At 41.4% G+C, this 18,418-nt stretch overlaps 1 protein-coding gene across 1 annotated transcript in view; it reads left to right on the forward strand.

Annotated features, from left to right (window-relative positions):
• Window positions 1-18,418, forward strand: part of LOC124620192 — a 429,599-nt gene that overhangs the window by 22,522 nt on the left and 388,659 nt on the right. Inside the window, exon 2 of the mRNA XM_047146861.1 lies at window positions 5,225-5,346. Coding sequence (XP_047002817.1) covers window positions 5,225-5,346 — 122 coding nt within the window. The remainder of the gene's footprint in view (window positions 1-5,224; window positions 5,347-18,418) is intronic.

The raw sequence follows: 18,418 nt of genomic DNA on the forward strand, positions 1-18,418 counted from the left end.
AGGGTCATATTGCCTTGCATGTTCCAACATTTCTATGGAATTCAAACTGATCTTCCCCAAGGTCGGCTTCTACCATTTTTCCATTTGTCTGCAAAGAATTCATGTTAGTATTTTGCAGCCATGACTTATTAAACTGATGATTTGTTAATTTTCACACCTGTTGACACCTTCTTTCTTTGGGACTGCAATTATTGTATTCTTCTTTAAATCTATGGGTATTTCACCTGTCTCATACATTTTGCTTGTCATGGCTGGCTTTCTCAAGGCAATCGGTAGTTCTAATGAAATGTTGTTTACTCCTGGAGCCTCTTTTTGACTTAGGTCTTTCAGTGCTCTGTCAGATTCTTCACACAGCACTATATCTCCTATTTCATCTTCATCTATGTCATCTTCCATTTCCACATCTGGCCCTGGAAATGTCTTACAATTTAAAACATGGTTCCCAAATCTCTGTCTTACCATTATATAATCTGTCAGAAACCTTCCAGTCTCTCCAGGCCCATTTCACATATACAACCTTCTTTCATGATTCTTAAAGCAAGTGTTAACTATGATTAATTTATGCTCTATGCAAAATTCTACCAGGTGGCTTCTTCTTTCCCTACTATTGAATCCCAGTCTCCCATAGCTATTAAATTTTCATCTCCCCTAACTATTTGAATTATTCCTTTTATCACATCATACATTTCTTCAATCTCTTCATCATCTGTGGTTCTAGTAGACATATAAATTTGTACTACTGTGGTAGGCATGGGCTTTGTGCCTATCTTGGCTATAATAATGCGTTAACTATGCTGTTCATAGTCGCTTATCCGTGCTCCTATTTTTTTTTTTTTTTTTTTTTTTTTCCCGTTATTAAAGCTACTTCTGCATTACCCCTATTTGAATTTGTATTTATAACCCTGTATTCATCTGACCAGAAGTTTTGTTTCTCCTGCCACCAAACTTCACTAATTCCCACTATATCTAACTTAAACCTATCCATTTTCCTTTTTAAATTTTCCAACCTATCTGCCTAATTAAGGGTCTGACAGTCCATGTTCCGATCTGTAGAGCACCAGTTTTTTACTCCTGATCAAGACGTCCTGCTGAGTAGTCCCTGCCTGGAGATCGAAATGGGGGACTACTTTACATCCAAGAGAATGCCATCATCATTTAACCATGCTCTTGGGAAAAATTGTGGCTGTAGTTTCCCCTTGCTTTCAGCCGTTTGCAGTACCAGCACAGCAAGGCTGTTTCGGTTAATGTTACAAGGCCAGATCAGTCAATCATCCAGACTGTTGCCCGTGCAACTACTGAAAAGGATGCTGCCGCTCTTCAGGAACTACATGTTTGTCTGACCTCTCAGCAGATACTCCTCCGTTGTGGTTGCATCTACAGTGTGGTTATCTGTATCACTGAGGCACGCAAGCCTCCCCACCAATGGCAAGTGTCATGATTCATTGGGGGGGGGGGGGGGGGGGGGAGATACCAAGGTAATTTTTAAAATTAACAGTTTTTTCTGAGAAGAAAAATGATTCTACAATGCAGTGAACATCAAACAACACCACAAATTCACTTTTCGACTGTTACATACATCTTTCATCACAATATGCATGTTAGTTGTGTCCCAGATATGAACATTAGTGTTTGTTTACCTTAACACTAAGATGTAATGTTGGTTTGTCATAAAATACTAGGTTCTTTAGGAAATTTCCATCTTTGTTTAAATGGTGAAGAACAAGCACAGCAAATTGCAAATGTTGTGGCTTGTCATCTGGTTTCATTGCATGCAACAACTACAGTTGATATGGATACATCGGTATACATTTACAAAGGCCTGGTGCATGGTCAACCTAGGGATCTGAAATGCCCTCCAAACAGATTTCTGTGGTGAATGTTGAAAAGCCAACTGTATCCATTCCATGTTAGCTTCACTTGTTCCAGGTCATCCAGTATGATGCTTCATATCAACACTTCCTGTGTGCATAAAATTTCGGTACCTTGCATATTGACATCTGTGAGAGCGGGTGCTTCTATATTATGTGTGAAAGTTTCTTTGAACCTGTGTGTCTGTTTTGGTCTGAATAAACCATTCCCCATGCCAAGCCTTTTCTTGCATTTTTGTCATTATGCTTGAGTCAAAACACTCTGGAATACACACAACCAAAACTTTGTGAGTGTGTGTGTCACATAAGCCAAGCATGATATGAATATCTTAATTAGTTTGAATGCTATAACACATTGAAGTTGTTGTGGATCTGTAGTTGAGCCTTAACCCATTTCCTCCCAGAAATAAAAATTGTGAGCAATATGGTATTTTGTCATCAGCTTCACTGTAAATTAATTGAAATAACATTATAAACATTAAAAACTGGCAGTATGTGTTGTTATTTGCACTCCACATAATGTTGGTGTAATGTTGGAAATTTCCTGGTAAAAAAAAAAAAATTTTCTTATTACTTTGATGACATACTTTTGTTTTCTCAGACAGGGCATTAGGGAATGATTGACAAGAATGGAGGAATGAAATACAGTAGAAGAAAATGGGTAGTTTTGAGAGATGAAATAGTGAAGGCAGCAGAGGATCAAGTGGGTAAAAAGATGAGGCCTTGTAGAAATCCTTGGGTAACAGAAGAGATATTGAATTTAACTGATGAAAGGAGAAAATTTAAAAATTCAGTAAAGGAAGAAGGCGAAAATGAATTCAAATGTCTCAAAAATGAGATCGACAGGAAGTGCAAAATGGCTAAGCAAGGATGGCTAGAGGACAAATGAAAGCAAGTAGAGGCATACATCACTAGGGGTAAGATAGATACTGCCTACAGGAAAATTAAAAGAGACCTTTGGAGAAAAGAGAACTTCTGTATGAATATCAAGAGTGCAGATGAAAAAAGAGTCCTAAGCAAAGAAGGGAAAGCAGAAAGGCAGAAGGAGTGAATAGGGTTCTATACAAGGGTGATGTATTTGACTGCAATATTATTGAAATGGAGGAGGACATAGATGAAGATGAAATGGGAGATATGATACAGTGTGAAGAATTTGACAGAGCCCTGAAAGATCTGTCAAAACAAGTCGCTGGTGGCAGACAATGTTCCATTAGAACTACTGGTTGCCTAGGGAGAGCCAGCCATGACAAAACTCTACCATCTGGTAAGCAACATGTTTGAGACAGGTGAAATACCATCAGACTTCAAGAATAATATGATAATTCCAATTCCAAAGAACGCAGGTACTGACAGGAGTGGAAATCACCAAACTATCAGTTTAGTAAGTCACGGTGGCAAAATACTAACATGAATTCTTTACAGACAAATGGAAAAACTAGTAGAAGCCAACCTCAGAGAAAATCAGTTTGGATTCCATAAAAGTGTTGGAACAAGTGAGGCAATACTGAGCGCATGACTTATCTTAGAAGATAGATTAAGGAAAGGCAAACCTACATTTCCCGCATGTGTATACTTAGAGAAAGCTTTTGACAATGTTGACTGTAATACTCTTTCAAATTCTGAAGGTGGCAGGAGTAAAATACAGGGAGTCAAAGGGTACTTTCAATTTTTACAGAAACCAGATGCCAGCTATTAGAGTAGAGGGGCTTGAAAGGCAAGCAGTGGTTGAGAACTGAGTAAGACACTACGTAGCCTATCCCTGATGTTATCCAATCTGTATATTGAGCAAGCAGTAAATGAAACAAAAGAAAAATTTGGAGCAGGAATTAAAATCCATGGAGAAGAAATAAAAACTTTGAGGTTTGCTGATGACATTGTAATTCTGTCAGACACAGCAATGGACCAGGAAGAGCAGCTGAACAGAATGGACAGTGTCTTGAAAGGAGGGTATAAGACGAATAACAAAAAAAGCGGAACGAGGATAATGGAATGTAGTCAAATTAAATCAGGTTATGGTAAGGGAATTAGATTAGGAAATGAGACACTTAAAGTAGTAAATGAGTTTTGCTATTTGGGGAGCAAAATAACTGAAGTAGAGAGGATATAAAATGGAGAGTGGCAATGGCAAGGAAAGTGTTTCTGAAGAAGAGAAATATGTTATCATTGAGTATTGATTTAAGTGTCACACAGTCGTTTCTGAAAGTATTTGTATGGAGTGTAGCCATGTATTGAAGTGAAACATGGACAATAAATAGTTTGGACAAGAAGAGAATAGAAGCTTTTGAAATGTGGTGCTACAGAAGAATGCTGAAGATTAGATGGGTAGATCACATAACTAATGAGGAGGTACTGAATAGGACTGGGGAGAAGAGAAGTTTGTGGCACAACTTGACTAGAAGAAGGGATCAGTTGGTAGGACATGTTCTGAGGCATCAAGGGATCACAAATTTAGTATTGGAGGGCAGCGTGGAGGGTAAAAATCATAGAGGGAGACGAAGAGATGAATGCACTAAGCAGATTCAGAGGCATGTAGGTTGCAGTAGGTATTGGGAGATGAAGAAGCTTGCACAGGATAGAGTAGCATGGAGAGCTGCATCAAACCAGTCTCAGGACTGAAGACCACAACAACAACAACAAACTGTTGTACAATCAAAAAGATTACAGGCTTGCAGCCGGTCCTCATTAGCTTCCATCCACGATATTTCGACTGGACAACTACCAGCCTCAGCTGGCAATTGTCCAGTCAAAATAACGTGGATGGAAGCTAACGACGACCAGCTGCAAGCCCGAAATCTTTTTGATTATTCAGTTCGCCAGGAAAATTTTAAATTTCACAAACTGTTGTACATTGGTGATACCAACACTGTCAACATTTCTGTAATTCTGTCAAGCATTTCTTTGTCAAGTAATTTAGATAGTATGATCAAAAGAAGCACAGCAGTTTTTGACTTCTGTTATATTTCCTTAGAGTGTTCTCATTTTTCTGCCCCTATCCTGTTGACCCATTGGTCCACTCAGAGTTTTTCATGTATTTGGTGTTCACATATGTATGATGTGTCTTGATATTATTGATTCAGTAGTAATTAAGATTACATCTGACTAGTTTACAATTTCTGTTTGCAGATTTCTTTGTGCTCCACTTTGTAAAGTTGTTCTGGAAAGTTTCATGTTAGCAGCACATAATTAATGAACTAAATTGTGCCTTATCTGAAGCTCATTTTCTTATTGTCTCATTTTTTCTGGAATGTATTAAATGAAAATTCTTGAAATTAAATACTTGGTTTCAAGCAACTTAAAAAATAAATTGTCAGTTGGTACAACCTATCAATATGTAACTCATATAAATTTTGTTTCAGGTAATACAAATTTGCTGAGTTGCAGACTGACACATAGTGGAAAAGATTACACTGGTATAAAAGCAACTACAGCAACTGGCCGACGTTGTCAATTCTGGGACACATCATATCCAGTACACAAGGTGGAGTGGAAGTTCACAGTCTCCTGTTTAAAGAGAAATGACATTTGCATTCTTTGTGAAAAATCAGATATTTCAATTCATTTGTAGTATTTGGCCATAATGTAGAATAATGTGAGTTATCACATATGGGAAGAAAGGTAGTTTTTATTGTTGATCATTAAAACCTGAGAAATTTGAAATTATGAAATGTGGTTCAGAAACATACATTTTCATAATTTCCTCCTTGGAAAATTTTCACTTATTCCATGATTTCTTTGGTCTTTTTCCATTGTTCTTAATAACTGGACCTACTGAATTTATAATGAGAAATACACTCATTATCAAAAAAATTCTGTCAGTGAATGACATCCCAAGATGAGTGTGGTAAAATAAATAAAATTAAATATTTGCTACAAGGTGCTAAGCAGATATTATAATGTAATAATTATTTTTCATTTGCCAGTAATGGTTTTGAGCTAAGGCATTTATAAGATGCTGGTGATAGTCAGCAGGCTGTCCGAGTGATTGTACGTGAGTTCAGATGCTTTAATACTTGCTGACTGACACTGAGAATGAGAATATGTTTAAGTTGCAGCCACTGAGTGAGTCTTGCCCAAAGCCTTACAGGAGTGGCATATGTGAAGCTTCTGTCTCTATGGGGAACATGTGTATTTGTTGGTGGGTGGCTGCTTTCTTGACAACTGAGGAATGCAGACAGACACTTAAAGCTATTTTCTAGGAGCTGCCACCCTGCGGTGTGATGTGCTGAAACATGGGTCACATGCGAACAGGACAGGCGTTCCTGGGTTACCTGCTAGCCGCTGCAAGATTGGAATTTTTGTCCTGCACAGAGACTGGGAGGTATGATTATGCGGTGTTAGTTATTCATTGCATGGGATTATAAATTGAATACACTAGTGACAAAGCTCATACAGTAGGAAAGTCTTAGCTGTGGAGGACATAAGTGACAGAACAGAGGGGTCAGTGAAAAATCACCCAGACTTTCAGGTAGTGGCTAGTCAGGCAGTTGGACTCTGAAGAGAAAATGAGCAGTCAGTGAGTTAGCAATGCAGAGTTAGAGGAATCAGAAGAGACTGTGTGTATTCTGAAGGCATGCCATCCTATTGTGCCCCCATATTGTCGACTCAGTCTTCAAATTTTGAGTTAGATCCCTGTCTTCATACCAGCATTTATCACCGCTTTGTGATATGTGAGATGAAACAGCCATGCCCCCCCCCCCCCCCCCCCCCCCCGTCCCTCTCTCCCTGCCCCCCACCCTACTACATGCCCAATTACTGAGCTGCACCCATGCCAAGTCAATAGATCTTGCGATTTATGTTTGTGTTGATGATATAATAAACATAAAAGTATCCACATTTTAATTCATATAACCATTTGTTTCATTAGACTTTGTCTCCCAGCATGCAGAAATTTACATATTAATTTCCATTATTTACAATTCACTACATTTTGGTGTCTAATGTGCGGCCTCTCACTTGCGATTTTAATTTTACTAATTTTGATACCCAGCACAGGGTGATTTGCATATTAATCTCCACAACAGAATTTGTTTCTTGAATTCATAACACTTTGCTACTCAGTGGGGACTCTGATTTGTTATTTTTATTTTACTACATTTTTGTCCCCACCATGGGGCTATTTGCATTATTAATTTCCATGATTGCATCTCAGTTTCCTGAATTCACAATGTTTTGGCACCTAATATGGGGCCCCTCATTTGTCATTTTAATTTTACTACAGTGCACACTATGGCATTTCAAGTCATTAAATATCCAGTCACACACAGTGGTTATTAACAAAATGAATGGTTGTGAACATGTATTACTAGCATGAACTCAGGACTGTCACAATGAAAAGCACACTCGGAAAAGAAAAGAAACTATCATCTACTGTTTTGTGCAGTTAGTTTGTTGTCTGAACTGCTTATATTTATTTCTGCTGTGATTTCATACTTACAACTTCCATTGGAAGTTTCTGCATGACAGTATTGTTGTTTTGCTAATGGTGGCCGTATGTTCAGATGTAATCACGTCTACCTGTTTCCATGCTATAACATTCATTACCTCTACGCTCTGGGACATTTAGGGAGATCTATTTACAACAAATATTGATGTTACTAACAATCATGCTAATCAACATGATAGGTATTCTTGTATGAGAGGAAGTATATTTCACACTGAATTGCTATTTCTTTCCACATCAACAAAAATTTTGTTTCTGTATCTCTATAATATTAGAATGCAAATCACATAGGGTGAACAACAATGAGGGATACAGACTTACCACACATTGCCATGCTTGAGATACGGTTGACAGGGATCCAAAACCTGTAATCTTTTGGAGAATAAGCAGATGGGAACAACAGACACATAGGTTAACCATCTCTCCTGAGTCCATTTCTCTCCTCATCCCTACCCCTCCCCACACTCCTGCCTTCTACATGCTTCCTAAAGTCCATAATCCCAACCACCCGGGATACCCCGTTGTGGCTGGTTACTGTGCCCCCACTGAGAGAATCTTCACTCTCACAGACCAGCACTGTCAGCCTATAACCCAGAACCTAACCTCCTACATAAAAGATACCAACCATTTCCTCCACCTGCTCTCCACAGATCTGTCCCTTCGCCACATGGTGCCCTACTCATCACTATTGATGCCACCTCTCCTTACACTAACATTCCTAATGCCCTGGGCCTTACTGCTGTTGAACACTACCTTTCCCAATACCTGACATATTCCAAACCAACAACCTTCTTCCTAGTCAATATGACCGACTGTATCCTCACCCCCAATTACTTCTCCTTTGAAGACATTACCTACAAACAAATCCATGGTACAGCTGTGGTCACCATCCTATGCAGACATATTCATGGACCATCTAGAGGAATCCTTCTTATACACCAAGAATCCTAAACTCCTCTTCTGGTTCTGATTCATTGATGGCATCTTTGTGATCTGGATTGAGGGTGAGGACATCCTACAACATTCCTCCAGAACCTTAACAGCTTCTCCCCCATTTGCTTCACCTGGTCCTACTCAGCCCAACAGGCCACATTCCTAGATGTTGACCTCCACCTCAAAGAAGGCTATATCAGTACAACTGTCCATATCAAACCTAATAACCAACAGTGATACCTCCACCTTGGTAGCTGCCACCCATTCCATACAAAGAAGTACCTTCCATACAGTCAAGTCACCTGTGGTCCTCACATCTGCAGTGACAAGCGATCCCTTTCAAAATATACTGAGGGTCTCACTGAGGCCTTTACAGATTGTAATTATCCTCCCAACCTTGTACAAAAACAAATCTCCTGTGCCTTATCTTTCTAGTCATCCACCACCTCTCAAAGTCTCACTGTCTGGCCACAGAGGAGCAATCCCCTCGTATCTCAGCACCACCCAGGACTGGAGCAAATGAATTACATTCACCACCAGGGTTTGAGTTACCTCTCGTTGTGCCCTGAGATGAGAAATGTCCTCCCCACTATTCTTTCCACCTCTCTCACAGTGGTATTCCTATGTCCAAGGCACCTACACAATATACCTGTCCATCCCTGCACAACTCCTGCACCCAATCCCTTGCCTCATGGGTCATATCCCTGTAATAGACCTAGATGCAAGACCTGTCCCATACATCCTCCCACCACCATCTACTCCAGTCCGGTCACTAACATCACCTGTTCCATCAAAGTCAGAACTACCTGTGAAACCAGTCATGTGATCTACAAGCTAAGCTGCAAGCACTGTGCTGCATTATATGTGGGCATGACAACTAACAAGCTTTCTGTCTGCATGAATGACCATAACAAACTGTGACCAAGAAACAACTGGACCACCCTGTTGCTGAACACACCACCCAACACAACATTCTTCATTTCAATGACCGCTTCAAGCCTGTACCATATTGATCCTTCCCACCAACACCAGCTTTTTTGAATTGTGCAGGGGGGAACTGTACCTGCAATATATCCTAAATACCTGTAACGCTCCTGGCCTCAACCTTCGTTAATCATTGTTCTCGTCAATCTAGCCCCTTCCCTGTTCCCATTCCAGCAGTACACAGCCCTATATTCCACCAACCCATCCAGTCTTTTTACTTCTCGTTTTTCTGATTATTCCCCCCCCCCCCCCTTTTCCCTTCCCCTCCATATAATCTTTCGACTACACCTAGCTGCTCTACCCTCCCTCCACCTCATCCCTCTCAGACTGCGGGCATGTGCATGTGAGTTGCATTTGTGTGTGTGTGTGTGTGTGTGTGTGTGTGTGTGTGTGTGTGTGTGTGTGTTGGTCATCTATTTTTGACAAAGGCCTTGTTGACCAAAAGCTTATGTTGTGACAATCTTTTTGTTGTGCCTATCTGCGACTCAGTTTCTCCACTGTATGGTGAGTATCAATTATCCTTTTAATAATATTGGTACAGTCCTTCAACGATTTTGCATTGTTAGGTTAACTATCATGTTAGTTAAAAACACAAAGATTTCAAATAAGGCTGCTTGAGAGTTAAAGGTAATTGCTTCATCACTATTGGAACTTGCCTGATGTATGGTATTTCTCTATTTGGAAAAACTAAGACTATGAAGGAGTAGGGTGTTATTAGTTATTACTGAGAAAGACAAAAGTCCAGTGAACTGTGAAAAGAAAGTGCAAAAATATCTGACCACTAAAAATCTGCAACTCAGAAACCAGAGCAGGAAGTGCAATAACATAGGAGAAAAGAAGGGAATGATGTAACAACAACTAGGTAATTAGATGACTGAATTATAATTTAAAAGGTTTTTTTTTGTTTTCTCACAGTGTATACCCACTAATGTAATTGTGAATTTCTCAGTTTAACTGACCCCAATGAGCTTGTAACATTGCTGACCTGATATCCTCATTGGAAATCTTTTCTCAGCCACAGTCAGTGATATAGTATGTCATGTTAGGGAATTTCAGTGACTTAGTCGAGATTGCAGATATGTATTTAGATTAATAACTGTATGCATTTATTTTTGACAGCCACTCTGAAATGATGATCAGCTTTATTGTTTATGACTAAATGCTTGACAGAAAACCAATTAGTTCCAGCTGATTTGATGTACTCACTGCTCTCGACTGATGATGAATACATGACTGGCAGTGACTTGGAAATGCATCGTATAAAGGGCTGTAAGAATTGGGCATCTGTAATGAACTGAGAAGGTTAATTGAGCTAACAACGGAGGATACAAAAACAAAAGTAAAAGTGAATAACAGAATGACCAGGCAGTTTGACTTTGAGGATGGAATGGAACAAGGTGATGCCCTCTCTGTAATCCTGTTTAACTTGGCACTGCATAGTATCATACAAAAAATAGATAAAAGAGGAACATTAATGATGAAGTACAGCCAGATAAGCGCATATGCAAATGATATTGCCACTGTGACAAGGGATGTAACATTGCTTAAGGAAATATATGGACAAATGGAAGCAGAAGGTACAAGAATTGGGCTTACTGTAAATGAAAGCTAAACAAAATATATGGTTATGTCCAATTCTGAAGCTAGAAGAACACCACAGGACCTGAATATCTTTGATAAATGCTTTATAGCTGTTAGATGCTTCCATTATTTAGGTGTCCTAACCAGTGAAATAGTATGAGGCAATGTATCATAGGAAGGATACAAGCAGCAAACAAAACCTATTATGCAAACCTAAAGATACTCAAGATCTCTCTAATTACAAGAACAACTAAATTGTGGGTATAATATTCCCTTGTACGACCTATCACACACACGACTGTAGTCTCAGGCAACAGGCACCAGTGCAAGATGGGAGCGGTGACTGGGTGGGGGAAAGGAGGAGGCTGGGGCGGGGAGGGGGAGGGATAGTATGGTGGGGATGGCGGACAGTGAAGTGCTGCAGGTTGGGCGGCAGGCAGGGGAGAGATGTGGAACGAATGGGGGGGGGGGGGGGGGGGGTAGCGGAAAAGGAGAGACATAGAGAGAAGTGGAGAGATAAAGAGAAAAAAATAAAATAAATAATAAAAAAAGATTGAGTGTGGTAGTGGAATGACGGCTGTTTAGTGCTGGAATGGGAGCAGGAAAGGGGCTGGTTAGGAGAGGACAGCAACTAACGAAGGTTGAGGCCAGGAGGGTTATGGGATCATAGGATGTATTGCAGGGAAAGTTCCCACCTATGCAAGTCAGAAAAGCTGGTGTTGGTGGGAACGATCCATATGGCACAGGCTGTGAAAAAGTAATTGAAATGAAGGATATCATGTTTGGCCATGTGTTCAGCCACAGGGTGGTCCATTTGTTTCTTTGCCACAGTTTGTTGGTGGCCATTCATGCAGACAAACAGCTTGTTGGTTGTCATGTCTACATAGAATGCAGCACAGTGGTTGCATCTTAGCTTGTAGACCCTGTGACTGGTTTCACAAGTAGCCCTGCCTTTGATGGGACAGGTGATGTTAGTGACTGGACTGGAGTAGGTGGTGGTTGGAGGATGTATGGGGCAGGTCTTGCATCTAGGTCTATTACAGGGGTATGAGCCATGAGGTAGGGTATTGGGAGCAGGGGTTATGTAAGGATGGATGAGTATATTGTGTAGATTCAGTGAAAGACAGAATACCACTGTGGGAGGGGTGGGAAGAATAGCAGGCAGGACATTTCTCATTTCAGGGCATAACTAGATGTAATTGAAACCCTGGTGGTGAATTTAATTCAGTTGCTCCAGTCCTGGGTGGTACTGAGTTATGAGGGGAATGCTCCTCTGTGGCCAGACAGTGGGGTTTTTGGAGGTGGTGGGAGACTGGAAAGATAAGGCACGAGAGATTTGTTTTTGTACAAGGTTGGGAGGATAATTGCAGTCAGTGAAGGCTTCCTCCATATATTTTGAGAGGGACTGTTTCTCACTGCAGATGCGATGACAATGGGTGGCTAATCTGTATGGAAGGGACTTCTTGGTATGGAATGGGTGGCAGCTGTTGAAGTGGAGGTATTGCTGGTGGTAGTAGGTTTGATATAGTCAGAGGTACTGATGTAGCCATCTTTGAGGTGGAGGTCAACATCTAGGAAGGTGGCTTGCTGGCTTGAGTAGGATCAGGTGAAGCAAATGGGAGAGAAGTTGTTGAGGTTCTGGAGGAATATGGATAGGGTTTCCTCACCTTTGATCCAGATAGAAAAGATGCCATCAGTGAATCTGAACCAGGTGAGGAGTTTAAGATTTGGGGTGTTTAGGAAGGATTCCTCTAGATGGCCCATTAATAGGTTGGCATAGGATGGTGACATGTGGGTGCCCAGTTTTGTTTGTAGGTGGAAAAAGTTTTCAAAATACAAAAACAAGCAGTGAGGTAGGTTTGTGGTCTGTCAGGTATCCTGTAAGTGCCTATTCAAAACATTTGGGACTTGTTGACGATATTTGCAATTTGCAACAAAAATCTTTTCTGGGATATCTCTGATATTCACAATCATAACATGAGGCAGAAGCAAATCCGTTACAAAAACTTGCAGCATATTACAAAGAGGAGTCATCCAGAATGGAATAACAATTTAGAATAAACTCCCACTAAATATAAAAAAGGACATTGACAACCTTTATGTATTCAAGAGGAAACTGAAACAATTCTTCATAAAACATACTGTGTATAATTTAAATGAATTTCTAGAGCTATAATATTTATATTAGACATATTGTACTAAAAATGTTGTAACTTGTACATCAGTGTACGTAATATTGTATGTTTGGTATGTAAAATATATTGTCTGCAGTACTGTTTTTTAAGAACTTGAATGTAATATTGCATATCTTTAATTATAATGTTTACAGTATTGTTTGTTTTCTTCTTTTCTTCCCCATATAATACTGCATTCATTACCATGTACTACGTTACAGAACAATCCTTTTGCAAAATGTAATTTTACAGGACCAAATAAAAATCAAATCAAATCAATACACCTGGAGTAGACAACATTCCCTCAGAATTATTGAGATCCTTGGGAGGGCCATTCATCACAAAAACAAAAACAGTTCTGCCTGGTTTGTACAATACACAAGACAAGTGAAATATCTCCAGACATTCAAGAAGAATGTACATTGCTGTCCATTAAAACTGCAATGCTAGGAAGGATTAAAAAAAAAACTATGCTATTCCTGCATCTGCCTTTGTAGCTGGAGTGGTCAGTGTAGATGGCTGTCATGCAGAGGATCGGTGTTTGATTCCCGGTACTCCTAAGGATTCTTCAGTGGGAGAACTCAGAGCTTTGTGATGTCAATTGAGGAGCTACTTGATGAGTAACAGCACCTCTGTGGTCTAGAAAGATTGTACAGTGGCCAGGAGAGTGATATTCTGACCACACTCCCATCCATACCACATCCACACAATGCTGCAAGGCAGACACCTTTACAGCCTGGTGGGGATCTCATTGCCTTTCCTGTGCCATGTGTTGTCATTTAGGCACATTACCATCAGTGTGCCTCTCTATGCTGGCAAGTTAAGAGCAGCCTTAACAATATTTGAAGTATTGACAGTCTTTGGTGCTCCAGACGTAGTCCCACTTTACATGTGGATACTTGTCTTGCCACAAATGAGACCATCTCCTGATTCAAATTACATTACCTGGCAGTACAATCCTTCATGATCAAAAGATAAAAAGTCTGCTCTCTCAGGTGCTAGTTGTGTGCAGGCATTGAGATCCTGCAAGGCATTGAGCATGGCTGTCCTGAAACCAGTGATTCCATTTTTGCATGAAAATCATGAGATCATGAAGCAAGCTCCTTGCTGATAGATATTCCTCCTTCTTACACAAGTCATAACATTATCTTCTCACAAACAATCAGCATTCAAATGTAATTTCTGAATGAAAAACTCACTGTGTTATCTTTCCTTATATGTAGAATGTTAGAAAGTATTTTCTGCTAGAAAGAGCAGATAAGCAGTTATTAGTATCCCACTTAGACAATGCACAGACATCATTTAATTCCAATATGATGGGTGTAGAGTACTTACGGCCAAAGATTAAACAGACAGTAAATCATGCTCTCGAGAAGTACATGTTGAATAAGTGGATTAGGGATGGAAAAGACCCACTGTGATTTAATAACAAAATCTGGAAAATGCTGAAGATGCAGACACTGTTGCACTCTCAGTTCATAAATGGATCTGCCAATGACGACAGGCAAAAATAGTGGAAATCTGTAAGTCTGTAAAAAGATTGGTGCTTAAAGCATACAACTGCTATCACTGTCATACCTTAGCAAAATATTTTGCCAAGAAACAAATAATATTCTGGTTCCACGTAAAATCACTAAGTGTGTTGAAGACTTCTATACAGTCACATACTGACCAGTCTGGTGTGGCAATAGAAGACATCAAAATGTCATTTGACTGTTGCGTAGACTGCCATGTGGAGGACATAATAGGCATCCCTTCTGCAGAAGTGTTGGATATAGTCTCAGTTTGAATATAATAAAGTCCCTTGAGATGGAAAAGCTTCTGTTCACAAATTTACGTGGATTAAGAAAGCATCACACGTGCACAACTCAGCTTGCCCTTCAATCGTACAATATCCTGTGAACCATGGATGAAGGGTAACAGACAGATTCCACATTCCTAGATTTCCAAAAACTTTTGACATGGTGCCCCACTGTTAACAAAGGTATGAGCGTACAGAATAGGTTCCCAAGTATGTGAGTGACTCAAAGACTTCTTCAATAATAGAACTCAGTATGTTGTCCTTGATGGCAAGTGTTCATTAGAGACAAGGGTGTCATCTGTAATGCCCCAGGGAAGTGTGATAGCTCTTATTCTCAATATAAATAAATGCCCTGACAGCAAAATAGAAGCATAATCTGTGAGTATTTGCTTATGGCACTGTGATGTATAAAGGTGCCACTGTTGAGGGATTATGCAGTGATACAGGATGATTTAGACAAAATTTCTGTGTGATGTGATGAATGGCATCTTGCTCTTGTGGTAATCATGTATGGTTGGTTGGTAATAACACAGACTAAGTATCGTATGTACATTTATTTAACACTGAGACAGAAGGAACAAACTTGGTAGAACACAAGTGAAGACATAGAACAAAAGCAGTTCAAAGAAATAGGGCGTTCTGCACGAGAGACACCACAGAGTCCCCCCCCTCCCAATAGTATGGAGCACGGTGGAGGGAAGCTTCATCACTCGAATCCATAATCTTCTTGCCAGTGTGGCGGTTGTAGGTGGCAGCCAGCACGAGAAGTGTGCATGTTGGAAAATGCACTGCAAGAGTCCTGTGTGTCCAATGGTTGTGCAGGTGGTGAGACATTGGTCGAAGGCAGGTCAGCAGTGTCAGGAGGCAGGGCAGCAGCGTCAGGACGCAGGTCGGCGGTGTCAGGAAGCAGGTCACTGAGTGACCATGACGGTTTCAGGTGATTAACAGACAAAGTCTGTGGTTGTCCATGTAGGTGGATTACAAACATGTTTGTATTCTGATGTAACAAGTGGTGAGGGCCTGAAGAAGGCGGGTGCTCGCACGAGGTCATCACGCAACATCCCAAATTCACATGAAGCAAGGTCTTTGTGGACGAACACAGGCAGGTTGGAGTGAGGGCGTGGAAAGGGGGTATGGAGGCATGCGATGTGCACTTGAACCTGTTCAACCAGAGCAGGAAGAACCATGGTATCGGCTGACATTGTATCCTCCATGTGTTCTGTGGGAAGGAGGAAGGTTCACTGTATAGACCATAAGTTGCCATGGCACATAAGCGCAGCCTTGAGAGTGCGGTGCCACTATTTGACCAGACTGTTCGTGAAAGACAGGGGACAGCTGAAATGAGCAACCCACTTTGAGATAAAAGAACGAGCATTGGTGTCGGCTGTGATGCCAATAAGAGGGACCGCCTCGACCCAGCAGGTCACATGGTTGACGATTGACAAGATGTATTTGTAACCCTTGGAAGGGGAAAGGGGGAATGTGGACGTGCTGAAGGCATTCCTTTGGAATGTCAAATTTGCCCAATGGAGGTTGGGCATGCCTGCCGAACTTGCTGCACTGGCATGGGACACACGCACGGGTCCAAGTGCGTCAGTCGTGCTTCATGCCAGGCCAGACAAAGCGCTCAGTAACCAGCCACATCATTCCTCGCTTTACAGGGTGGGCCAAGCAATGCAAACCATTAAATATACCATGACGAAGGGCGGTAGGAATCAGGGGGCAGGGAGGGCCCATAGATGTGTCGCAAAGGACAGGGATCGTTGACCTGTGTAGGATATGGGGTTGGACCGAGATCAGTGACTCATTGATATTATTCACTGTATATCGTCGTCTTCGGCCTGAAGTTGGGTGAGCTCTTCCAGATTCAGCAGTGCAGTTAGCATGCAGATGCAGGAAAGGTAGTCTGTCACAACATTCCCCACCCTGCGGATATAGCACACATCAGCAGAGTGCTGACAGATGTAGTCTATATGGTGGAAATGCCTCAATGGAAGATCCTTAGCCGGGTTACGAATAAAGTCCATGAGTGGCTTGTGATCTGTGTAGATCATGAAAGGTCACCCCTCTAGGTCACTATGGTAATGTTTAATTGCCTCGCATACAGCAAGGAGCTCACAGTCGAAAGCCGACCACTTACATTAGTTCTTAGTCAATTTCTTGGAAAAGAAGCAGAGTGGTTGGGTTCACGCCCGCAGCTGAGTCATTGGAATCAGTCATGATCAAAACATGGGCCTCAGGGTCAGGGTGGGCGAGTGTAACAGCTTTCTTTAGGGTAGATTTAAGGTTACCAAAGGCATCGAGAATGGGTTTGGTCCATTTCAACCTCCATTTCCCCATGTTGTTTTTGCCGGAGAGGGCGTTGAGGAGGGCCATTTGGATGGAGGCAGATTGAGGAATATGGGGCGATAAAAGTTTGTTATACCCAGGAAACAATGGAGCTGAGCATAATCCTCAATAAGAGGGAGATCAAGTATGGTTTTGACATGAGAACATGTCAGTTGGAGGCCATCAGCAGAGGCAGTATGGCCTAGGAAGGTAACTGATGTAGAACAGAATTGAGATTTATCTTGGTTGATGACCACGCCATTGGTGGCAAGGACTGAATGGACTGCATCGAGGTGACCTTAATGCTTCTCAGCAGAGGAGGAAACGTTCAGTATATTATCTAAGTAAGCGTAAGCAAATGGCAGAGGTAGCAAAATGGAATCAATGAGCCACTGCCATGTCTGCACAGCATTTTTCAATCTGTAAGGAATGTAATAGTATTCAAATAGGCCAAAGGGTATGATGATGGTCATCTTCGGAATATCCGGTGGATGCATAGGGATTTGATGGTATGGCTTGGAACAATCTAAAACAGAGACAAAAACTTAGAACCATGTAGCAGTTGGGTGCAACCCTGGATATGAGGAATTGGGTAGTTATCAATAATGGTGCAAGCTTTAAGTGACCTGCAGCCCCTGCAGATGCGTAAGGTGCCGTCCTTTTTAGGAACGGGATGAATAGATGAAGACCAGTTGCTATCAGAGGCCCAAAGCCAACAGATCCTGAACCATTCCCTTGGCGCGCAGAATTTTGGAAGCATTAAGATGTCTGGCCTTATAACATACAGGTGGGCTGTCTATGGTGCGAATCCTATGACAAGTGCCATTACTGATGGACAATACTCGCAAAGGGAGGTCAGCAAGAGTGGTCAGGAAGGGGTTTGCAGGCAATGTTGGTTCACTGACTTTGCTGAACCGGGGCAGTGTAGGTGGTGCATCAGCTGAAGTCGGCGATGGTAGATGCGCTACAGGAGCATAGTATGGAGATGCGTCTTGTAGATTCATCTGCAGCAGTGAGAAAACGACAGTAGGTGGAGAAATGGTTGACACAGTAGCAGATTGGGAAGAAGGTGCAGTAGAGGCATGTGTTGGGTCGCCTTGTTGCAGTTCTGCAGAAAGGTGACATATAATACGTCGTGCGTGTGACAACAGAGGAAGCACAGGTGATCTGGGTGTGTAACGCATCATTCTGGATGCGGGGTTCATTGATTTGTGAGCACATGTCTGACAGGTCAGAGAGCCATGTAAAAATGTGCTCGAGCTGGGATGCACATGTGGAAAGCATAGCCAAGGAGGCAACGAGCAGAGTT

The sequence above is a fragment of the Schistocerca americana genome, chromosome 6 (assembly GCF_021461395.2).
Source record: "Schistocerca americana isolate TAMUIC-IGC-003095 chromosome 6, iqSchAmer2.1, whole genome shotgun sequence".
Classification (NCBI taxonomy): domain Eukaryota; kingdom Metazoa; phylum Arthropoda; class Insecta; order Orthoptera; family Acrididae; genus Schistocerca; species Schistocerca americana.